The sequence below is a fragment of the Monodon monoceros genome, unplaced genomic scaffold (assembly GCF_005190385.1).
Source record: "Monodon monoceros isolate NGI ecotype Baffin Bay Population unplaced genomic scaffold, NGI_Narwhal_1 Super_Scaffold_12, whole genome shotgun sequence".
NCBI lineage: Eukaryota > Metazoa > Chordata > Mammalia > Artiodactyla > Monodontidae > Monodon > Monodon monoceros.
Window position 1 is genome coordinate 31,154,328 of NW_021703768.1, and position 25,519 is coordinate 31,179,846.

The 25,519-nt window shown below is 37.6% G+C and overlaps 1 protein-coding gene across 3 annotated transcripts in view; it reads left to right on the forward strand.

Annotated features, from left to right (window-relative positions):
* WDR70 (WD repeat domain 70) overlaps positions 1–25,519 on the forward strand; it is a 307,123-nt gene that overhangs the window by 32,412 nt on the left and 249,192 nt on the right. For all 3 annotated transcript variants that reach the window (XM_029216477.1, XM_029216478.1, XM_029216479.1), the window contains one exon: positions 19,689–19,748. In XM_029216477.1, coding sequence (XP_029072310.1) covers positions 19,689–19,748 — 60 coding nt within the window. The remainder of the gene's footprint in view (positions 1–19,688; positions 19,749–25,519) is intronic.

Here is a 25,519-nt window from a genome sequence, read left to right on the forward strand (position 1 = left end):
TAAGTGAACAAAAATTCAAGGGGATAGAGTCAGGAAAGAGGTGAAAAATGCTTTTTAAACCATATCTATTATATGTGCATAATTCTGATTTTTATTTTAAAGGTAAAGAAGGTTGTAACATAATCAAATGGAAACTCTGGGATTATTCAGGATTTTCATTATCCTTGCTGTCCCATTTCCCATTCCTACAGAAAATTGAAAGTTGCTTTTTTATCACTGTAACTAAAGGCTAGATGTAGCAGTGACTTTTTAGTTGTGAGCACCTGTTTTCCATGAGCTTTCTCTGACTCCCTGGTTGGCACGTTCTGTGGTGGAGAGTCCAATTTGGGTCACCACTGTGCTTCCCTGACTTCTGGGCTGAGGCTTCTCATCCCTTGGCCTTGGTCATTGCCAACCACCTGTATCAGTCAGTCTCTTTCCCTCATGCATAGGCAAAGGTTGAAGGATTAAAAGTGGACAAAAACTCTCTTTTATTCTCAGGAGTTGATCTATATGAGGAATGAGATGATGCCTGTAAACACTTAACATATGGATTGACACATACTGAGTACTCAAAACTGCTGGATTTTAACGTTTTCATCATCATTACCAATATTTGATTAATGACCAATTTTAATTTAATTGCAGCTGACTGGAGAAAAAAGTTTTTAAAAAACAATGTGAGGAAACTTAATGATTTTAACTTCAGAGGAAAATTAGTGTTCTTTAAAACAGAGCAATTTAATTACACCTGCAAGATTCTGTCAGCAGAGGATGCTAGAAGCTCTATTCCAAAATCCAGTGAATGTGTTCATTACTATTTCCAAACGAATGTGGGAAGGTCTTCATTCTTTAAGATGGGCACCAGGGGGCAGTAGAAGCATTTTAGCTTTTGGCGTGAATCCATTTTTTTCAACTGTCTCCTTTTTACAGTGGAAGGAAAAAAGAATCTTATAAACAATGTCTTCTAAAAGTTGGAACAGGTGAGGTTTAGGTTGAGATTAATGTTGGAGTAATTACCTTTTTTTTTGAAGAATAATGTAGAAAAATTCTTTATTCTTTTGTGATTTGAGAATATTATGACAGTAGTATAAAGTTTGTTTTTTTATCTTTTTTTTTTTTTTTTTGCGGTACGTGGGCCTCTCACTGTTGTGGCCTCTCCCATTGTGGAGCACAGGCTCCGGACATGCAGGCTCAGCGGCCATGGCTCACGGGCCCAGCCGCTCCACGGCATGTGGGATCTTCCCGGACCGGGGCACGAACCCGTGTCCCCTGCATCGGCAGGCGGACTCTCAACCACTGTGCCACCAGGGAAGCCCTGTTTTTTTATCTTTAAGCTTTTAAAATCACTAACAGATTCCTGTATAGAATAAGGCTTAATGGCAGGATTTTTAAGGATAGCTTCTTTATAATTTAAGTCTGTAAGGTCAAAGAAGAAGGTTTATTTCTCTGATCACCAGAGTAATCCAAACTTTAAAAAACACATATCAGATCTTGTCACGTCCCTGCTTTCTTTGTTACTTTCCAGTCAGTAAACTCTGCAATTTCTTCCTGTCGCATTGTTAAGAAATCCTCGTTCCTTGCCTTGATCTGTAAGGCGCTGCATGACTTGGCCTCTGCAGATCTCTCTGAGTTGATCTCCTTCCACTCCTGTCTTGCTCACTTTTCTCTACCCATGTTGACTTTTCCGCTTTTCTTTGAACAGCTATGCTTGTTCCCTCATAGAACCTTTCTATGTTGTCTGGCCTCTACTCGAAATAACACTCAGAGCTTCTCATGACTCCCTCATTTCATTAGGATTTTTGTTCAAGTGTTACCTCTCTGACTACCTTATATAAGTACTCCACCTCCATCCCACTGCTTTATGGTGCTCCATTATCTGACATTTTTGTTTATTGGTTTATTGTCTTTCTCCTCACAGTAATTTAAGTTTCCTGAGGTCAGTAACAGTGTCTCTTTTACTGTTGTATCCCCAGTGGCTTGACCTGTACGTGGCACATAGTAGATACTCAAGGAATATTTGTTGAATGAATGGCCATCTTTGGCTCTGGTTATAGTTACTCTCTTTCCCCTAGACATTTCATGGAATCAAAGCCAACTTCTGATATAGTCACAGTTAACCTTTAGAATCTCAGGAGCAATATTCCACTCTTACACTTCCAGGCTAGTCCTACCACAGTTCCCTTGTCAAAACTCTGCAGACCTTTTTAAGCTCCCCTTTCTAGGTGGGCTTTTGTATCCTCTCAGGTGGCTTCTGAGAATGGTCCGTAGTATGGGTCCCTTCTGCCTCTAATCAAGGGTTTTTATTTTGTGCACCTGCAATGTGAATGACTGCTAGTATGGACCATTTTCTTTATTTTCAGTAATTAGTGTATAGTGGGGAAGATGCAGACAATATACAGACAATACAAAGGACAGTTAAGTGCAATGAAGAAGGCAGGAGGGTACTTTTTATCTGACTGATTATCTCCTCAAATTTTATCTCCTCAAATTACAAGTTGTTTTAAAATCTAAGTATTCAGCATTAAATTCTGGTAAACTTCTATCAATATAATGGATATATAGTGAATTGCAAATCTCGCAGATGTAAAATTTAAGTCTATGGAAGTGATGTTAAGGAGGTCCCTCAGTCAAAGCCGTTGTCAAATGAGGATCTAGTTAAGTTAGATCACTTCTTTTTTAAAAAATTTATTTAATTAATTTATTCATTTTTGGTGCATTGGGTCATCGTTGCTGTGCACCGGCTTTCTCTATTTGTGGTGAGCGGGGGTTATTCTTCATTGCGGCGCATGGGCTTCTTGTTGTGGTGGCTTCTCTTGTTGCGGAGCACGGGCCCTAGGCATGCGGGCTTTGGTAGTTGTGGCACGCGAGCTCAGTAGTTGTGGGCTCGCAGGCTCTAGAGTGCAGGCTCAGTAGTTGTGGTGCACGTGCCTAGTTGCTCCGCAGCATGTGGGATCTTCCCGGACCGGGGCACGAACCCGTGTCCCCTGCATCGGCAGGTGGATTCTTAACCACTGACCCACTAGGGAAGTCCCAGACCAGTTCTTAATTGAAAAAGAGAAAACTGACAAGGATGAAAAACGATTTGAATATTATGGGATTAGGAACCTTGGAGAAAATTCACGAAGGTTTTGAATTATTTTTTGCAAAAACAGCCCCCTTAACGATCCTGCCAAAGTTGATCCTGTATAGTCTGTGATGCCATTTTAAAAAATGAATGAATGAATGAATGAATGAATGAATTACTGGCTGCATTGGGTCTTCGTTGCTGTGCACGGGCTCTCTCTAGTTGCGGTGAGCAGGGGCTACTCGGTGTGATGCCATTTTATGTTGTCTAAATTTTAGTTGGAAAAATTACTCCCTATGTCTTATAAAGTAATACCTGACTCATTCTTTGTGGATTGTAAGATTTAGTGTATTCTGAGATTTGATGTAGTTACAACTTAATTTTTGTTAAAGATTAAATAAACTATTTAAAAATTTAAATTTCATTTTAAGATATTTTAGTCAAACCTTTTTTTTTTTTGCGGTACACAGGCCTCTCACTGTTGTGGCCTCTCCCGTTGTGGAGCACAGGCTCCGGATGCGCAGGCTCAGTGGCCATGGCTCACGGGCCCAGCTGCTCTGCGGCATGTGGAATCTTCCCGGACCGGGGCACGAACCCGTGTCTCCTGCATCGGCAGGCGGACTCTTAACCACTGCGCCACCAGGGAAGCCCTAGTCAAACCTTTTAATGCCCCTTTTTAATGAAAATTTAGGTCTCCTTTTCAGTTGACTACTTATCTTGTAATCATGAAAAAAAGTTATTATGTTCTCCCTTGTATCCTTTATTATTTATTACAGCCATATACTTATCTTCTGGATTCACAGAACCCGTGTTCATTTCTGCAAACAATCCCTTGGACATCTTCTTTCTCAGAACTTCTTTTCCCCTTTACCCAAGAATTTTTACTATCATCAGTACTTTATATGAAGTAATTAAATCCTCTTCTTCTTTTATTCCCCCTGACTGTCTCTGCTTATAACACCGTAGTTTTTTTTCACACTTTGTATTTTTGATCTTATGTTCAGTGGGTTGCATTATTTATACTTCATAGTTCTATTAATACTATTGTAATTGGCCCTGCCAAAGTCCTTCACTTGTCATTTATCTATGTGTAATCCTCCTCTTTTTTATCTTTTGCTTTCATTTCTCTTTTTTTCCAGTTTCTTATGTCTTCCTACATATGCTTCACCTTTTGGCTCTGTTTCATGTATGTTTCATTTTACCTTAAAATTTTTTTTTTTTAACATCTTTATTGGAGTATAACTGCTTTACAGTGTTGTGTTAGTTTCCGCTGTATGGCAAAGTGAATAAGCTATATGCATACATATATCCCCATATCCCTTCTCTCTTGCGTCTCCCTCCCACCCTCCTTATTGCACCCCTCTAGGTGGTTGCAAAGCACCGAGCTGATCTCCCTGTGCTGTGTGGCTGCTTCCCACTAGCTATCTGTTTTACATTTGGTAGTGTATATATATCCATGCCACTCTCTCACTTCATCCCAGCTTCCCCTTCCCCATGCCCTCAAGTCCATTCTCTACATCTGTGTCTTTATTCCTGTCCTGCCCCTAGGTTCATCAGAACCATTTTTTTTTTTTAAGATTCCATATACATGTGTTAGCAATACAGTGTTTGTTTTTCTCTTTCTGACTTCACTCTGTATGACAGACTGTAGGTCCATCCACCTCACTACAAATAACTGAATTTTGTTTCTTTTTATGGCTGAGTAATATTCCATTTTATATATGTGCCACATCTTCTTTATCCATTTACCTTAAAATTTAAAAAAGAAATTGCATGCAGTGTAATTAAATTCCCCTCTGCCATTTTTTATGCTTAGTTTATTACTTTAAAGTTTTACTTTGAGTTACTTTATTTATTGATCTCATTTTGTTTTCTTCTGTCTCCCAACTAGTAAGTATTCTTAAGAGCAAAGGTCATGTAATTATTTTTTGCACTCCTCTAGATGTTAAAGAAGCTGTAAAAACAGACATCAGTTTTTCAGGTTAGTAGGTATAAACACAGTATTTGAAAGTGAAACATCTCCGTTGACCTTTCACCCCTTCTGTTTACATGGGTAAAAGTGGAGGATTTGCATATGTCAATTTTGAAAAAGATTTCTTAGTGCTTTAATTCAAAAAAGTGCTTTTAAAGAATCTTTACAAAATCATTAATATTTACCTGTATTGATATGTCTTTTAGTAGAATTGTACTTTCCTGTTACCAAGATTATAAAGTTTGCATTTGAGTACATTTTATATTTTTAAGTGCCAAATTGATAAAATAGCATATAAGTAGATATTTAAGCAGCACCAACAGAGCTTACTTTAAAAAAAAAAATTCTTCTATAGACCTTGATTCTTATTTGGAGGGACATTTTGTTCATACTATTTGTGCTGAGTGCTAGAAGTACAGCTAATTGTGAATTTGAAATAAGACTAAGACCACCAAGTTGATTCAGATAGCCTACCAGGCAGCTGTTAGATAGTAATTTTGCCATTTCTCTACTCGTCTGGGTTGGAATCAGGGAGTCTTTGTTCACCTCTGCATGCTGCAGAACCGTGAACACTACAAATGAGGTTTAAATTTTTTTTTTTTAATTAAATGAAGGGGTTAATGGCATAGTCTTGATTTTTACTCTCATAAAAAGTGATGCTTGGGACTTCCCTGGTGGTCCAGTGGTTAAGACTCTGGACTTCCACTGCAAGGAGCACAGGTTCGATCCCTGGTCCAGGTAGTTCCAAATGCCACACATTGTGGACAAAAAAAAAAAAAAAAAAAAAAGTGATGCTCTAACAAACCAGGAATTCAGTGTTAAGCCACAGTTCGGTATCTGCAGTCCCCTTTTGTTTGATTTATGATAAAGAAATAAGTGTATGCTCAAATCTAGAGCCCAGCAATAGTGCTGACAGTAAGTGGATACTTCCTTTGTACAGCAAGGTTCTAAGCACTTAAAGTGAAATAACTCATTTAATCCTCCTACTTCTATTATCCTCTTTTGAAGATGAGGAAACTGATACTCAGGGGCACTAACTTCCCCAAAGCCACGGTAAACGGTGGAGCCAGGTTTCAAATCTAGGAAAATCTACTCCAGAATACATGTGTTTAACCAGTATGCCTTCCTTTACCACTGGTTGTGACCTATTCTCCTTCTCAAGGTCATCAGTTGTCTCTCCTACACTTGTCTCATGCCCCAACCATACAAGCTATTAGCAGTCTTTGAATATGACTACTCCTTCATGCATTCCCACATGCTTTTCCTTCTGTGTGGACCCTGGTCAATACTTAGTACAACTCCATTCTCTTGGTAGTCTATGTAAGTAGTGCCCCTGTGGGTAACGTTGTGATGGACCTGTCTCCATCAATGAAGAACCTTTTCATTTTGCAGGATCCAATTTTTCTCATTGTGAAAGGAGTGCATTTTCTCCTTTTAAAAGCGTTCAGTGACAAAGGGAGAGTTGAATACCTCCTTCCTTATGCTACTTGTGTATTAGTTATATTCCTCTGTTATTTAAAAATTTTTATAACAGCTTTACTGAGATATAACTAATACCCTCAAATTCATAATTTTCAGATATGCAATTCAGTGGCTTTTAGTGTAACCATAGAGTTAGTTGTGCAACCATCACCGCTAACTCATTTTAAAACATTTTTATCCTTCCAAAAAGCAACCTTGTAGCCTTTTATTTTCATTCCCTATTCTCCCTCTGCTAGCCTTCCTCTAACTCTTTTTTTTTTTTTTTTTTTTTTTTTTTCTTCCTCTAACTCTTGGCAACCACTAATCTACTTTCTGTCTGTATGGATTTGCCTATTCTGGACATTTCATATCAATGGAATAATACAGTAAGTAGTCTTTTGTGACTGATTTCTTTCACTTAGCATAATGTTTTCAAGGTTCATCCATGTTGTGGCATGTATCAGTACTTCATTACTTTTTTTTTTTTTTTGCGGTATGTGGGCCTCTCACTGTTGTGGCCTCTCCCATTGCGGAGCACAGGCTCCGGACGCGCAGGCTCAGCGGCCATGGCTCATGGGCCTAGCCGCTCCGCAGCATGTGGGATCCTCCCAGACCGGGGCACGAACCCGTGTACCCCGCATCGGCAGGCGGACTCTCAACCATTGCGCCACCGGGGAAGCCTACTTCATTACTTTTTATTGCCAAATAGTGTTCTATTATATGGACATACTACATTAAAAAAATGCATTCATTAGTTGATGGACATTGGGTGTTTATATTTTTTGGCTATTATGAATAATGTTACTATGAATATTTGTCTAGAATTATTTGTACGGATGTATGTTTTTGGGTTTTTTGGGGTGTATATCTAGGAGTGGAATTGCTAGGTCATATGATAACTCTATGTTTAACATTTTGAGGAACTGCCAAACTGTTTTCCAAAATAGTTGCACCATTTTACAATCCCATCAGTAGTCTGTGAGGGTTCGATTTCTCCACATCCTCACCAGCACATTTTATTGTTTGTCTTTTTGATTATAGCCATCTTGGTGGATGTGATGTGGTATCTCATTGTGGTTTTGATTTATATTTCCCTAAAGAATAATAATGTTGAACATTGTTTCATGTGCTTACGGGCCTTTTGTATGTCTTATTTGGAGAAATGTCTCTTCAGCTCTTCTGCCTGTTTCAGTTGGGTTATTTGTTTATTTATTATTGAGTTGTAAGGGTTCTTTATGTATTCTGGACACAAATTCCTTCTTAGATACTTGATTTGCAAATATTTTCTTTCATTCTGTGTGTTGTCCTGTCACCTTCTTTGATGGTGTACTTTGAAGTATAATAATTTAAAATTTTGGTGGAGTCCAGTTTGTCTGGTTTTTCTATTGTTGCTTGTGCTTTTGGTGTCATATCTAAGTAGCCTAACCCAAGGTTGTGAACATTTACTCCTGTGTTGTTTTTTTTTTTCCTGCGAGTTTTATAGTTTTAGTCACATTTAGGTCTTTGGTATATTTTGAGTTAATTTGTGTGTATGATTTGACATAGGACACTCTCCTATTATTGTACTTGTCACAGCTATGATAAAATGATCATTGTTGTGATAGTTATTTGTTTACAAGTGTGCACCTTCTGTAGTTTCTGAGCTCTATGAAGACAGTGCCTGTGTCTTCCTTATTTGGGGTTTCCTGGTGTTTAGCATATAGTACCTGGCACTTAAGCTTTATTAGGTACAGCTTACAGTAAGTCTGTCTGTGGCCTTGAATGTTTTATCTTGAGGATACAGAGAAAAATGTTTAAGAGTAGATATAAAATATAAATAGTTAATAAATACGTCCCCATATTTTAGAGACGATGGATAAACTCTGCTTGTGTATTTTTTTTTCTCATGGATTTCATGTTAATTTTCTTTTAAAAACAAACTGTCATTACTAGGTGATTTATATCTTTAGTTAAGAATGAATATATTTGAGCATGTACTGTGTGTCAGACACTGTGCTAAGTACTGAAGATGCAAATTAAATAAGACTTAGTATCTCCTCAAGGATTTTACAGACTAGTGAGGAGATGACAAGTAAATAATCTGCTTTTGTTCTCTAGCAAGAAATGCCCAAGAGCAATTTAAAATATTTTGTTGTATTAGTGGTGGCTTTAGACATTATGGAAAATATGATGGAGTGTTAATAATTTGTTCCATATTTGGTGGGATGAATAGGGTGTAGAATTGCTAGAGCTAGGACTGTAGAATAAATACAAGAGAATCTATACAGATTGGCTTTGGGGATGCCTTTAATTTTCACTATACCTTTTACAGTTGAGAAGCATATACATGCTTTTGCATGTATGCAGAGTTACATTAAATAATATATGGTATCTATTCTGCAGTGTTAGTTTTCAAGAGAGCTATAGTAGGGGAGAAGGATTAAAATATATTCTTTCTCAGTACGAGGTGAATTTGATAAAAATTTATTATGTCTCAAGGTTCTTTTATTTTTCCAAATAAATTAATTCTCAGTAATTTGACTGATACCTTGACATTTTTTGTAGTCAAAATTAGTACAGTCTGTACATCTTTAACTGAATATCAAAAGATTGCCCAAGTAATAACTCAATTTTTATAAAAAACAGTTATGAAATCTTAAACATAACTCAAAATACTACAGTGTATAACCCATGTTGAACTAATTCTGCACTGCATATCTAAGATTTCTGAAAGTTGGTGAAACTTTTCTATCTCAAGGCATTTTATACCTGGTCTCAAACAGTTTCTCAAATGTGTACTTTCAGGATAAAACCTTTATAGCCATAGTCTCGTAATAATGTCTCACTTATAATGGGGTTGTAGTTATAAAGTGTTGTGGCACATTAACTCATTTGGTCATCACGACAACTCTGCGAAGCTAACAGGGTAAGTGTTACTATAGAGGAGGCATTATGTTGTAATGATTACGTGCACAGACTTTGGGGCCAGACTTCTAAGTTCAAATTCCCTCTCAGTCACTTACCAGTTATGTGACCGTGGACAAATTACTTAACCTCTCTTTGCCTCGGTGTCCTCATCTTTAAAATGGGGTGATAATAGGACCTATTAGAGAGTTGTTGTGAGGATTAAATTACTTAGTATATATGTGGTGCCTTGAGCAGTGCTTGGCTCATAGTATGCATGTATATGCTAGCTGTTACTATTATTATTATTATTTATATACAGTAGATGGTTAAGGAAATAGAGGCTCTATGAAGAAGGGATTTTTTCATTCTTACCACTAGTAAGTAACAGAATCCAGATTCCTGTCCTGCTGTTGCCTTGACTCTTTAAAACAATATGAGTTTTATTAAGTACCTGTTGAATGAATGGTTGTATGAATTGGAAAAAAAATCCCATGTTGCCTGGCAGTTTGGAAAATTGAATTATAGAGTAAGATTTTTGCTTAATTGAAAGTTAAATTTGATTTCCAAGATTTTCCAATGAAAGAGAAAGACAAATACTATATGATATCATTTATATATAGAATCTAAAAAATAATACGAATGAATGTATATGCAAAAGAGAAACAGACTCATAGATACAGAAAACAAACTTGTGGTACCAAAGAGCAGAGGGAAAGGGGGAGGGACAAATAAGGGGTATGGGATTAACAAATACAAACTACTATATATAAAATAGATAAGCAATAAGTATATACTGTATAGCACAGAGAATTATGCCTATTATCTTGTAATAACCTATAATGGAGTATAATCTGCAGAAATACTGAATCACTATGCTGTATGCCTGAAACTAACACAATATTGTAAATCAACTATACTTCAATAAAATAAAAGAAACATGTTACATGTTAGTCTTCCTGTTCCGGGGTAATAAAAAATTAACAAATGGAAAAAAAAGATTTTCCAGTTGAATATCTTTTTTTAGGTTATAGAAATTATCTTAAGGTATAAAATGTAGCTCAGACAATATACTATCAAGCTGTAATAGGACTGGTGAACTTGTGTTGCAGTAAAGTGGTAATCTCAGAAAACTTTTGCTTCTCATACTTTATTATTATTATTATTTTGGCCGTGACACGCAGCTTGCAGTATCTCAGTTCCCTGACTAGGTCACGGCATTGAAGGCCTGGAATCCTCACCACTAGGTCACCAGGGAACTCCCTGCTTCTCATGCTTTAATGTGCACATAAGTCTCCTGGGGACCTTATTAAAAAGCAGATTCTGGTTTAGTAGGTCTTGGAGAGGTCCAACATTCTGAATTTTAACAAGTTCCTGGGTGATGCCCCTGGTGCTGCTCTGTACTTTTTAATTTTTATTTATTTATCTATTTATTTTGTGGTACGCGGGCCTCTCACTGTTGTGGCCTCTCCCGTTGCGGAGCACAGGCTCCAGACGCGCAGGCTCAGCGGCCATGGCTCACGAGCCCAGCTGCTCCGCGGCACGTGGGATCTTCCCGGACCGGGGCACGAACCCATGTCCCCTGCATCGGCAGGCGGACGCTCAACGACTGCGCCACCAGGGAAGCCCCTGGACTGTACTTTGAGTAGCAAGGCATTAGAGAGGCTTCTATGAGAACAGTGGCACTATCAGACTGAGGTTTGTATTAATATTTACTCCACTTATAAAAGTGTTTTGTTTCACAAAAGAATCATTGTGACAAATTCTTATTCTTTGTAGATAAGAGGCTAAGGACTTGAAGTTTTGAGGGGGTAATTAGTTCAAGTTGTGAAGATGTGAGAATGGTGTGTACATTGTTGCCACTGACATGGTGGAGGTGGGCCTTTTTTAGGAATAGGACAAATGGTAAAACCCAGGGACTCCAGTCTGAGCTGGTGAAAATTTCCCTCTTCCTTTATAGTTGTAAAGAAAAGCCTTCTCTTTTGGGTAGGGGTAAAGAAGTGGGAGGGGAGAGTTTCATTATAGGGGTCTTAGAAAGCCAGGTTGTTCCTTTTTAATTCTGGCAAGCTCAACCTCTGTTCTGCTATTCCTGCCTGGAGTGGTTAATTATGTGGGTAAGGGTGGGATCTTAATGCCTACATTGATAAGTAATCAATGAAAAATAAATACCATTGCAAATGATAGGAATATTGATAGGCTCTTTAGAGATTAATATCTTTTGAGAAATGATCTGCTTTTTGATTATGTATGAAACTTTTTTGTTGTTTTTTTAATGATATTTATTTTCTAGCTTTATTGAGGTATGACTGACAAAAATTGTATGTATTGATACTTAACATGTATAATGTGATGGTTTGACATATGTATACATTGTGTAATGATTACCACAATCAACTTAATTAACACATCCATCGCCTCACACAGTCACCTTTTTTTTTTTTTTGGTATGTTAAGATCTATTCTTTGAGCAAACTTCAAGTGTACAGCACAGTGTTATTAACTGTAGTCACCATGCTGTACCTTTGATCCTCAGAACTTATTTATCTTGTAACTGAAAGTTTGTACCCTTTGACCAGAAACTTCTTAAAAACATTAATTTTTCTAAACTTAACCTGGAATAACATTCTACAAATGAAAATTTCTAAAACAGTATGTGTGATGATCTGAGAAGTTACAATCGGGACTAAAGGTGGTGGAGAAACATTGAAGCTTCTCAGTGAGAAATGCAGTAGGAAGAATAATATCATGGTAGTGAGCAGTGTGGAGTAAAGTAAAGAAGATGGAAGTCAGGGAAGGACATAGGGTAGTGTTCTTAGTTCCAGATGTGAGTTTAAGGTAGACCGTGTCATCATAGAATGTCATGAATTACCTGGTGCAACTCTTTCATTTTTACAAGTGGAAAAGCTGAGGTTCTATACAGTTAAATGGCTGAGTGAAGATTACAAGTGGCCGTTAATGTCAGAGTCATGTCTAGATTTCAAGTCTTTGAACTTAGAGAGCAAATAAGAATAAAAGCTGACATATTCATAAAATTTTAGGGTGTTAGGAAATGACAGGGTGTATTTTCATGGTAGGTTTGAAAATAAATGTCATTTGATATAAATCCTGTTGGCTAATTACCTGCCATTGTTTTATGATAAATAAACATAGAAAATTGTCATCTTTGTGTTTATTGCTAATGTCGTGTTTTTTTAAAAAAGTGATTTCTGATAAAATATAAGAATGAACTATCCTTTTCGAGTTTCTCGGCCCTCACACAAGTATAAAAATTATCTAACAGTGTGCTCTTAAGTCATGTTACTAAGAAATGTTCTCTAAGATTTCAGCTTGCAAAAGGGCATAAATGATTTGAAGGTAATTTAGAAGTGGTTTGGGAATACTGCTAATTGAAGGATTGGAACCAGCTGTGAGATTTAGCTAGAAAATTGTCTTTCCTTCCTGCAATATTTTAGACATGTAACTTTACATTTTTGGAGGAAGATTTTAAACATTGGATAAATGATTTTTTTTGATGCTTACCTAACATTTATTAGAGTATTGAGAAGTATTCAGGCATAAGAGTATGCATCTTTTAATCTTTTTTTGTTTGCTTATGTGTGTTGTATCTATTAAAATTTTTTTTAGTTTTGGCAAAATACACATAATGTAAAATTTACAGTCTTAATCATTTTTTAAAATTTATTTTATTTTTTAAAATTAATTAATTAATTAGCTTATTTTTGGCTGTGTTGGGTCTTTGTTGCTGCACTCAGGCTTTCTCTAGTTGCAGCAAGCAGGCATCTCATTGCGGTGGCTTCTCTTGTTGCAGAGCACGGGGTCTAGGTGTGCAGGCTTCAGTAGATGTGGCGTGTGGGCTCAGAAGTTGTGGCTCGCAGGCTCTAGAGTGCAGGCTCAGTAGTTGTGGTGCACAGGCTTAGTTGCTCCACGACATGTGGGATCTTCCTGGACCAGGGACTGAACCTGTGTCCCCTGCATTGGCAGGCAGATTCTTAACCACTGAGCCACCAGGGAAGTCCCAGTCTTAATCATTTTAAAATGTACGGCTCTGTAGTGTTACATTGCTGTGCAGCCAGTCTCCAGAACTTTTTCATTTTTGCAAAACAGAAACTCTATACCCATTAAACGACAACTTTCCATTTCCACCTCTTCCCCCAAACTCTGGCAACCACTGTGCGTTCTGTCTCTATGAATTTGACTATGTATACCTCAGATGAGTGCAATTATACAGTATTTCTCTTTTTGTGAGTGGCTTATTTCACTTAGCATGATGTTCTCCGGGTTCATCCGTGTTGTAGCATGTGTCAGAATTTCCTTCCTCTTTAAGACTGAATAATATTCCACTGTATATTTATACCACTGTTCCTTCATCCATGGATGGACACTTGAGTTGCTCCTACCTTTTGACTATTGTGAATAAAGCTGCTTTGAACATGAGTGTACAAACGTCTCTTTGACACACTGCTTTTCATTTCTTTGGGGTATATACACCAATGGAATTGCTGAATCATAAGGAAATTCTTGTTTAAGTTTTTTTAAGAACTACCATACTGTTTTACATAGCAGCTGCACCATTTCCCTCCAGCAGTGTATGTGTTCCAGTTTCTGTTCATCTTTGCTAAGACTTATTTTGTTGTTCTTTTTTTCGCTTAAGTATTAGCTTTTGCATTGGGTATGAAGTGGTATCTCATTGTGGGTTTTTTTTTTTTTTAAATAAATTTATTTATTTATTTTTGGCTGTGTTGGGTCTTCGTTGCTGCGCGCGGGCTTTCTCTAGTTGTGGCGAGTGGGGGTATTCTTTGTTGCGGTGGTTGGGCTTCTCATTGCAGTGGCTTCTCTTGTTGTGGAGCACAGGTGCACGCACGGGCTTCAGTAGTTGTGGCGCATGGGCTCAGTAGTTGTGGCATGCGGGCTCAGTGGTAGTGGCTCGTGGGCTCTAGAGTGCAGGCTCAGTAGTTGTGACACATGGGCTTGGTTGCTCCGCGCATGTGGGATCTTCCCGGACCAGGGCTCGAACCCGTGTCCCCTGCACTGGCAGGTGGATTCTTAACCACTGCGCCACCAGGGAAGCCCTCTCACTGTGGTTTTGATTTGCATTTCCCTAAGGATTAGTGATGTTGAGTCTCTTTTCATATGCTTGTTGGTCATCTGTATAACTTCTTTGCAGAAATAACTATTGAAGTTCTTTGCCAAATTTTGAATTGGGTTTTTTTCGCTTTAGTTGTTGAGTCATAGGAGTTTTAAATATATTCTGGATATTAACACCATATCAGATATATGATTTGCAGGTATTTTCTCCCGTTGTGTAGGTTGCCTTTTCACCGTGTTAATTGTGTCTTTTGATGCCTCGGTGATCTTTTTGAAATCTCAATTCTTATCAAATTACATGGCTCAGAGCTTAAATTGCAGATTCTTGGCATTGTATACAATCTGGCTCATAATGAACTCTCTGGGTTAACATTAAAAAAAGATACACCCCCCCCCACACACACATCCTTCTCCTTCTTCCTGCCCAGGAATTTAAACTCTAGCCAGGCAAAAATATTTGCAACTCAGAAAGTGTCAAGATTCATCTTATTCTCCCCTAGATGCCCTCCACATTCATCTAGGGAACTTCTGTTTTTCCAAAAGCATCTCAAACATCTCTTGTATGAAGCCTTTTCTAATCACTCTCTACTTCCCCAGGCACAGTGGAATTGAGCGCTGAACCCTGTGTATCCTTCTGTCTTAGCATCTGAAACATTTTAGTTTGCCTGTTTGTTTACCTGTCTGTTTTGCTTTGCTGGACTGATAGTTCTTCATGAGCAGAGTCTTTGTTATTGGTCTTTTTATCTTTAACTTAGTTCCTGGTATGTGGTATGTAGTATATAATTAAATAATACATGTTGTTAAGTGAATGTGTGATTAGTGAGTGAGTGAATAAATGAATTAATTTTAAGAGTTACACCAGAATGGACTCTAATTTTGGTTGCTTTTGGTTCTGCACTGGTAACTGTTTCCAAAGTGGTTTCTGGGAGAAAGTGGCACTTATTTTCAAACTCCTGGTTGGAAATCCCCATTCTCTGTCCCAACTGTTAGCCACTTTGTGGTAGATCTTTATTACTGAGTAGACTTTTTATTTTGACTCATACTACTATACATATATAACTTCTAAAATTTATGACATATTACCCCAGAAAGGTAATAAATGATTTGCAAGTCTTTTGAAAAACACTACAAGGATGTATGTATAGTATATCAGATGGAATTGCTCATGTTATTCTAGATATGTTTGCTATCATTGTTCTTACTGGGGTAAACGCAAGAGCCTGGGAAATAATCCTTTGGTTGGCATTTAAAACCAAACCAAAACAAAGCCTGGTATCTTTTCCTCTCTTCCATTAAGACTGTAGCTTTTGTTATGAATTTTGGTAATAAATGACTTCATTTGAAGTCTTGTAGTTTATGATGTCCCCTGGCAGGGAAATCTTGAAAATATTTTACTGTTACAGCAAATTTCACACTGAGCCATATTTCAAAAAGTCATTAGTAAAAGTTCTGGAAAAAGAACAGTCACCATCAAGTGATATGCTACCAAAAGATGGATTGCTACTATTTTAGATGATTTAGTTGTGCCAATTATATGGGCTTTTTATGAGTTACGCCCTACATGATTTCCAGTAAAACTTTGATTTTAAATTTAAACAATACTTATTTAAACATTTAATTCATTCCTAATGAAAATACTGAGCTGTTCTGTATTCTTGTAAGTTTTTTCTTTAAATGTCAGAAATTGTCTGTATATAGGCACGTTCTGCATTGAACTCAGTGAAATAATTTTCATCCTTCCTTCTGGTGACAGTGTTTTTCTTTCCTGAGTGATGAAAAAGGAATTGGTTATGAAATGACTATAATAGCTTTTTCTTTAAGTAAAACATTTGAACTGTTCTCCTGTTTCTTTCAGGAGTACTTAGCACCTTTACATGAGTTTTTATTACTTACAAATATTGTCAACTGCAAAGGGAGCAGTGGTTTACATAATTTAATGTAGGGGTAGTCCAGAATTCATTTGTTCAACTTTTAAATTATTTTGGAATTTGTGTTGGAATATTGGTATCTCCAATATTGTTGTGTGCAGAACTTTCCAAAACATATTAAACCATAGTGTAATGTCTTTGTCTTGAAATAAACTGCAAATTCTCCAGCAGTTCCTTGGGTTACTATGAGGTAAGTGTTTTTGTTCAGTGCCTCTTGGTTCCTGATCTCCTTCTTTACTGATCTGTGGTGGTAATCAACTATAGCCACTTCTCAGATGCAAATAGTTTAAGACAAAATTGCCTTTATTTCTCTACACTTGCAACTTTACATTTGCTTTTAGTCTGGGATAGAATCATTTGGTCTTCAAAGGTTTTCCCTTTTGGAAAATATGACTCTGACTCACCAGGCTAACCTGATGGATAGCACCTACCGGTTCTTCTTTATGGACATAAACATTAATGTTTGAGGTAAATTAAAAATAATCTAATGTGATTTACGAGGTAGACATTGTAAGGGCCATTAATACACTCCAAAAACTCTTGTGTCTGCCATATACCAGGTGTTTTGTGGATTGGGGACCCAGAGACAATATATATACACGGTCTTTGAGAAGCATCTCTTGAGTTTGGTTACAGAGTGGTGTGGAGGGAGACTGGTCAAAAATTATAATGTATTATGATAGGTTCTGTGATAGACAAGGAGAGGGTGTCATGGGAGTGCATGGAAGGGTCATTTAACCCAGAGTTTGAAATGTTGAGAAATGCTTCCAGGAGCAGGTCACATCTGAATTGCGTCTTAAAGGGTGAGTAGGAATTAGCCAAGTAAAAAGGAAGAGAAGCCTGGAAATAGACTAAGATAATATGACAAGAGAGACAGGAGGTAAGCCTTAGAATAAATGGTGGCTGTCATTTATTGAGTACCTACTTTGTGCCGAACTCTGTATTATGAGCTTTAAACCACTTACCTCACAGTAACCTAAGGGGCAGGTGCTATTATCCTGTTTGCAAATGGGGAAACTGAGAGTCATTACTCTCCTGAGGTTATGACAAGGTTAATAAGTATCAGAGCTTGATTTTAAAACCCTAGATTTTCTGGCTTTTTGTCAAGGCTGTTTCCTCCCAAGAAAGAATAGTTTCAAGCTGGAGGAAATAGTTAAGTAGTTATCATGCTGATGAAAGGTCAGATGTGCAGATTAAGTTCTGAAAAGTGTCCTGGGACATTTATAGTGACTTATTTACTCATTCAAGAAATATTTACTAGGAGTCCTTTAAGTACCAAGAACTGTGCTAGGTATTGGGAATTAAATGACACGTGCCAAAGTGGTAGAGGTAGAGGGGTGGAAGAAAGTAGAGGCAATGAGTGCAAACTGTAGTGTGAGGAAGCTTGATTGTAGAGGAAAAGATAGTGGTATAGCAGTAAACCTAGGCGAAATTGGGGTGTGTGTGTGTTTTAATATGGGATGTACTTTTTTTTTAATATAAATTTATTTATTTATGGCTGCGTTGGGTCTTCGTTGCTGCGCACGGGCTTTCTCTAGTTGTGGCGAGTGGGGGCTACCCTTCGTTGTGTTGCATGGGCTTCTCATTGCAGTGGCTTCTCTTGTGGAGCACGGGCTCTAGGTGCGCGGGCTTCAGTAGTTGTGGCACGCGGGCTCAGAAGTTGTGACCCATGGCCTCTAGAGTGCAGGCTCAGTAGTTGTGGCTCACGGGGGCTTAGTTGCTCCACAGCATGTGGGATCTTCCCAGACTAGGGATCGAACCCGTGTCCCCTGCACTGACAGGCAGATTCGTAACGGCTGCGCCACCAGGGAAGTCCCAATATGGGACGTACTTAAATTTTCATATTCTGAGGAGAAAGAGCCATGGTAGGGGAAAGAGTTAAGATAAAATAGAAAGAACTAGTGATTGATTGGTTCATCAAGGATCCTAAAGAAAGAGGGAAGTTAGGGACCAAAGTCTGTAGATTGCACGTTTTTGTTTGTTTGTTTATTTGTTTTGGGCATGCCACGTGGCTTGTGTTACATGGCTTGTGGGATCTTAGTTCTCCAACCGGATGTTGACCTTGGGCCCTTGGCAGTGAAAGTGCAGAGTCCTAACCACTGGACCACCAGGGAATTCCCTGAACACGTTTAATTAAGTAGATTGCAAGATAATCCTAACATGAATTTGTAATGGCTGTAGAATTTTAGTATAACTACCCTGCTCTTGGATAATGGAGACTTGACTAAACAATGAAACTTCTTATTTAAATGATCAGTGTGACCTCTTATGTCTGATTTATGCATCCATCTTCTTCATCCCTCAGTTATTCTGTCCATACCCTTTGTAACATAGCATGTATTATATTGAAGTAGAGTCATTGATGTTTCGCTCTTAGACCATATGCTTCTTGGGAGGAGAGAGGAGTAGAGGCTGTGTCTAACGCCACTTAGCATCTGGTATAATCTCACTTTAATAAAGCCTTGCTGAATCGATGAATCAGTGAATGACTCTGTTCCTTATTTGTACCATTTGAATATCAGTTTTTTGTTTTTTAATCTTTTATGGGTTAAAAGGTATGTATCTATCCTGTGCAAATTTTGTTGTGTGTTATAAATTAAGTACTTTAAGGTATGCCCAAGTACCAGTGAAAAGAGGACTTTAAAAATTTTCCATATAGGGAGGACCTTATGGTTTCATACAACCTAAAGAATATCTTAGGTTTATCTTTTTAGAGATTTAAGATAAATTTATTATCAGCTCAAAGTGACCAATTGTAATCTATCTAGAAGTGCAGAAATAAGATATGCTTGCACTTTAAAAAATATTTTAATTTAATTTAATTTTAATTTATTTATTTTTGGTTGCATTGGGTCTTCGTTGCTGCACGTGGGCTTTCTCTAGTTGTGGCGAGCGAGGGCTACTCTTCATTGTGGTGTGTGGGTTTCTCGTTGCAGTGGCTTCTCGTTGCGGAGCACAGGCTCTAGGTGCGCGGGCTTCAGTAGTTGTGGCACATGGGCTCAGTAGTTGTGGCTCGCGGGCTCTAGAGCGCAGGCTCAGTAGTTGTGGTGCACGGGCTTAGTTGCTCCGTGGCATGTGGGATCTTCCCGGAGCAGGGCTCGAACCTGTGTTCCCTGCATTGGCAGGGGGATTCTTAACCACTGCGCCACCAGGGAAGTCCCACACTCACACTTTTTCCTTCCTATTTTTTAAAGTTTTGTGTTAAAAAGTCAGTGATGCAATTTTTAAAAATTAAATTTCTTGTGAGTGTGGTATGTAGTTCCCCCAGATATGTTATATTACTCATCAATGTCATGGAATTTTCTGTTTTCAGAATCCTGTCCAAAAGATCCCTGACTCGCATGAGATAACGCTGAAGCATGGCACTAAGACAGTAAGTTTTAAAAATTTAATTCTTTTCCCTTAATAACAGGGCTCTCATGGAAAAGTGAACTAATAAGATATATTTATATTAAGGCCAATTATATAATCAACTGGTATCACAAAGCTATAGACATTAAGGAAAATAGATTACTTTTCTGTTCAGTCAAAATAACCATTGTATTTCATTTAAAATAGGAACACTTACTGCCATTTGTTATTGTTGGCTTTAAAACCTCTTTTTTGATATAGGAACATTATAAGTGAAAGAAAGAAATGAAACTCAAATACTTTTTTTTGTTATGGTGTGGGAAAATTTTTCATTACCCTTAGCTTCATTTCTATATCAGTAAGAGGCCTGAGTTCATTTTTTAGGTGGATGTTGAGATAAGAAATGAACATAAGATAGTTACTGTATGGCTCTAAGATTATATTACTTAGATTTATGGATTATATTTTCATATTTATGTTATTTAAAAATTAATAATGTAAACATTTTGAGGTATAAGATTAAATCATTTTATCTTATTAAAAAAAGATTTAATAATATCTTATTGAAAACTGATAGTTGAATGAATGAAACTTGCTTGTGAATGAATGAAAGAATAAAATTATCTTGCTTTCCCTTTATAATTAAGCTACCTTTTTCTAGAAGCCTGACAGGTAAAGAAGTAGGAAAATACATCCCATAATGAGGGGGAAAACATCAATCAATAGAAATAGGTCCAGAAGTAACACAAATGATAGAATTAATAGCCAAGGATTTTAAAATAGTGATAGTCTTTCTACTAAATTTTTTACTTTTGAAAATATCATTTCCATAAAATATTTGTGTTAAATACATTGGGTTTATTATTATTTTAAATGAAGTAAGCAGTGAATATTTTAAAATGTCTTAATTTTAATTTTTGCTATGGTAAATACTGACACAAATAACTCATATAAACAGACATTTTGGGGGGTTCTCAAAAGATTTTGAGTGTAAAGGGTTTTGAAACCGAAATATCAGAACTGCTGCCTTAAGAAATCATTTCCACCTAATTCTTCATATTATACCTACTTTTTATTAAATCACACTTTTGATATTTTTATTCTGAAATCAGGAAAGAATTTTACTAATTTTCATGTTTTTAAGTAAATAAGAAAAAAATTATAGACTGTAAATACTTAAAAGGAAGCTTTCCTATCATTAAGTCCAGAAATTTTTACAGCTGAGAGATAGTTCATGTTTGACACATGTTTTATTTAGATATGCATATTTTTTCAAATGAAATTTTATCTTTAAAAATATATATAATTAAAAAAATACTCCAAGTTATTTTACACATTAATAATCAGAGCTTCTAACTGTACTGTTAGGTTAACTAATTTTTTTTGCAGTCCTGCCTTTGCCCTGCATGTATTTCAACTTTTTGGAAATATGTCAGAGATTAAGAAGGTGACTGGCTGGTCTTTTTTGTTTGTTTTTAAGCTAGTTATTGTAAAAATGTTTACACATTCACAGAAGTATAGAGAATACTGAAAGGAATTCCCATATATTTATCTCTGAACCTTACCAATTGTCTACATAAGGCCACTCTTATTTCCTATATAATTTACATTTCTAGTAAACCTCCTTCTCCCCATCCCATCTACCTACCTTGTGGGGTTATTTAAAAACAAATTCCAGACTTCATATGATTTCATCTGTAAGTATTTCAGTATGAATCTGTAAGAGATAAGGTTGGTCTTTCTCTCTCTCTCTCCTCCTCTCCCTCTCCTTTTCTCTCTCTCATAATCAGAACATCTTTATTATGTCTAAAGTTTTTTCAATAATTATTTAATATCATCTAATATCCCATTATTCATATTTCTTCAACTGTCCCATATATATTTTTTTAAAAATTTTTGGCTGCGTTGGGTCTTTGTTGCTGCGTGCAGGCTTTCTCTAGTTGCGGCGAGCGGGGGCTACTCTTCGTTGTGGTGCGCCGGCTTCTCATCGCGGTGGCTTCTGTTGTTGCGGAGTATGGGCTCAGTATTTGTGGCTCGCAGGCTCTAGAGCGCAGGTTCAGTAGTTGTGGCGCATGGGCTTAGCAGCTCCGCAACATGTGGGATCTTCCTGGACCAGGGCTCGAACCCGTGTCCCTGCATTGGCAGGTGGATTCTTAACCACTGCGCCACCAGGGAAGCCCCCATACATATTTTTCCCGTTAGTTTGTTCAAATCAGTATCCAGATGGTATCTGACTCACTCTGAGGAGAGTCATCATTGTTTATTTGTTATGTCTCTTAATCTATATGTTTTTCCTTTTTTTTTTCTCCTTGCCATTGAGGAAATATATCTATTTTGTCAGTATACTTACCGCTGACCTGAAACAAATACACTACCAGGTATTTCTTCAGCAAAGATGGGTTTATCCGGGATCAGCAGAGAATTACAATTTGGGGTCTGCAACCATGGTGAGCCATGCTCAAGTTCTTGCATGGCAAGGGAAGGAGAACCTTTTTATAGGGGTGAAAAGGAAATTTGGATGGCTAAACAGAGTCCATGGCCTTTCACTGGCTGATGAGACCTTGCCAGGAAAGAAGAGGAGTCTTTATTCTTCCTGTTGAGCTCTGCTGTCATTGCAGGGTTTCCCTTTCTGGTATCCCAACTCTATTTAATTGAGGTTTCTGTTTATTAATTTTTTACATTTACCCCTTTGATCACAGGATTTTTCTCTGAAAGCATCACTGATTAAATGTCAGGTTGCCTAGTTTCCGCAGCCTTTTGTCCCTCAGTGTCAGGAAGGACCTTTCTTGGGTGTAGTGTCTCACATCAGAAGGAAATTACATGGATTAGAAACTCATTAAGATCACACTGGAATAACAAGGAGAGGTAGGAGGGAGAACTTTCTGGTACTTTTTATCTAAAGTCCATATGTTATCAAGATCAGAGATATTGGAGATCGTCTGGAGCGTGATGTCATCATCAAAGGTTTGGTGACAAACTTCTAACGGGGTTTCTCTGGATATCTTGGGAAAGCTGTCTTATCAGATGTCATCTGCTTCAATTCCAGGAAATCTTTACTTTCAGGTCGCCAGATGATGTGCAGGTCCAGTCAGGGTTCGGTGCTTTCTTTAGGTGTGTTATGTCACATGAATTCAAGAATCTATTCCTTGGAGTTTGGTGGCAAAAATATTGGTTAGCAGTGCCTGATAGGGGCCTCTCCAGGGAGGTTGAAAAGAGTTTCTCTGGAGGTGTCTTTTCCAATAGATGAAATCTCCAGGTTGTAAGGTGTGATGCTTAAGGTCTAGATTCAGTTTGCTGATATTTTGTTGAGGATTTTTCTGTTTATATTCATAAGGGATATAGGTCAGTAGTTTTCTTATGGTGACTTTGGTTTTGGCATCAGAGTAATATTTACCTCATAGAACGCTGAAAGCATTTATTTCTCCTATATTTTCTGGAAGAGTGTATGAAGGATTGATTAATTATTCTTTAAATGTTTGATAGAATTTACCTTGAAGCCAAATAGATATAGACTTTTCTTTGTGGGAAGATTTTTTTGTTTTTTATAAATTTATTTATTTATTTGGCTGCGTTGGGTCTTCGTTGCTGCACACGGGCTTTCTCTAGTTGCGGTGAGTGGGGGCTACTCTTCGTTGTGGTGCGTGAGCTTCTCATTGCAGTGGCTCCTCTTGTTGTGGAGCGCAGGCTCTAGGCGTGTGGGCTCAGTAGTTTTGTTATGAGGGCTTCAGTAGTTGTGGCTCATGGGCTCTAGAGCGCAGGCTCAGTAGTTGTGGCACACGGGCTTAGTTGCTCCACGGCGTGTGGAATCTTCCTGGACCAGGGCTCGAAACTGTGTCCCCTGCACTGGCAGGTGGATTCTAAACCACTGTGCCACCGGGAAGTCCTCTGGGAAGATTTGTGATTACTAATTTAAGCCCTTATTAAAAATCTATTCAGATTTTCTTTCTTTTTTTTTCATGAGTCCATTTTGGTAGTTTGTGTCTTTCTAATAATTTGTACGGTTCATCTAAGTTATATAACTGGTTGGCATGCAATTCATAGAATTTCCTTGTAATCCTCTTAATTTATGTTATCTTCTCTTTCCTTCTTGATTTTAGTAGTTCTTTTTTTCTTGGGCAATCTAGCTAAAGTTTCTCAATTTTCTTGAAATTTTCAAAGGACCATTTTTTGGTCCCATTGATTTTCTTTACTTTAAAAATTTCTCTTTTCTACTGAACTCTGCTCTAATCTTTATTTCCTTCCTGTTGCATGCTTTGGGTTTTGTTTCCTCTTCTTCGGTAATTTTTTAAAGTGGAAGCTTAAGTTATTGATTTGAGATCTTTCTTCCTTTCTAACATAGGTGTCATAGCCATAAATTTCCCACTAAAGCACTTCTATTTTTAAATATTGCTTAAATGAATAATTTACTTCTTTTTTTTAAACATCTTTATTGGAGTATAATTGCTTTACAATGGTGTGTTAGTTTCTCCTTTATAACAAAGTGAATCAGTTATACATATACATATGTCCCCATATCTCTTCCCTCTAGCGTCTCCGTCCCTCCCACCCTCCCTATCCCATCCCTCTAGGTGGTCACAAAGCACGGAGCTGATCTCCCTGTGCTGTGTAGCTGCTTCCCGCTAGCTATCTATTTTACATTTGGTAGTGTATATATGTCCATGCCACTCTCTCACTTTGTCACAGCTTACCCTTCTCCCTCCCTATATCCTCAAGTCCATTCTCTAGTAGGTCTGTGTCTTTATTCCTGTCTTCCCCCTAGGTTCTTCATGACAATGTTTTCTTTTTTTAGATTCCATATATATGTGTTAGCATACGGTATTTGTTTTTCTCTTTCTGACTTACTTCACTCTGTATGACAGACTCTAGGTCCATCCACCTCACTACAAGTAACTCAATTTTGTTTCCTTTTATGGCTGAGTAATATTCCATTGTATATATGTGCCACATCTTCTTTATCCATTCATCTGTTGATGGACACTTAGGTTGTTTCCATGTCCTGGCTATTGTAAATAGAGCTGCAATGAACATTTTGGTACATGACTCTTTTTGAATTATGGTTTTGTCAGGGTATATGCCCAGTAGTGGGATTGCTGGGTCATATGGTAGTTCTATTTTTAGGTTTTAAGGAACCTCCACACTGTTCTCCATAGTGGCTGTATCAATTTACATTCCCACCAACAGTGCAAGAGGGTTCCCTTTTATCCACACCCTCTCCAGCATTTATTGTTTGCAGATTTTTTGATGATGGCCATTCTGACTGGTGTGAGATGATATCTCAGTGTAGTTTTTTTTTTAACATGTTTATTGGGGTATAATTGCTTTACAATGGTGTGTTAGTTTCTGCTTTATAACAAAGTGAATCAGTTATACATATACATATGATCCCATATCTCTTCCCTCTTGCGTCTCCCTCCCTCCAACCCTCCCTATCCCACCCCTCCAGGCGGTCACAAAGCACCGAGCTGATATCCCTGTGCTATGCAGCTGCTTCCCACTAGCTATCTACCTTCCTACGTTTGTTAGTGTGTATATGTCCATGCCTCTCTCTCACTTTGTCACAGCTCACCCTTCCCCCTCCCCATATCCTCAAGTCCGTTTTCCAGTAGGTCTGTGTCTTTATTCCTGTCTTACCCCTAGGTTCTTCATGACATTTTTTTTTTCTTAAATTCCCTATATATGTGTTAGCATACGGTATTTTTCTTTCTCTTTCTGACTTACTTCACTCTGTATGACAGACTCTAGGTCTATCCACCTCATTACAAATAGCTCAATTTCGTTTCTTTTTATGGCTTA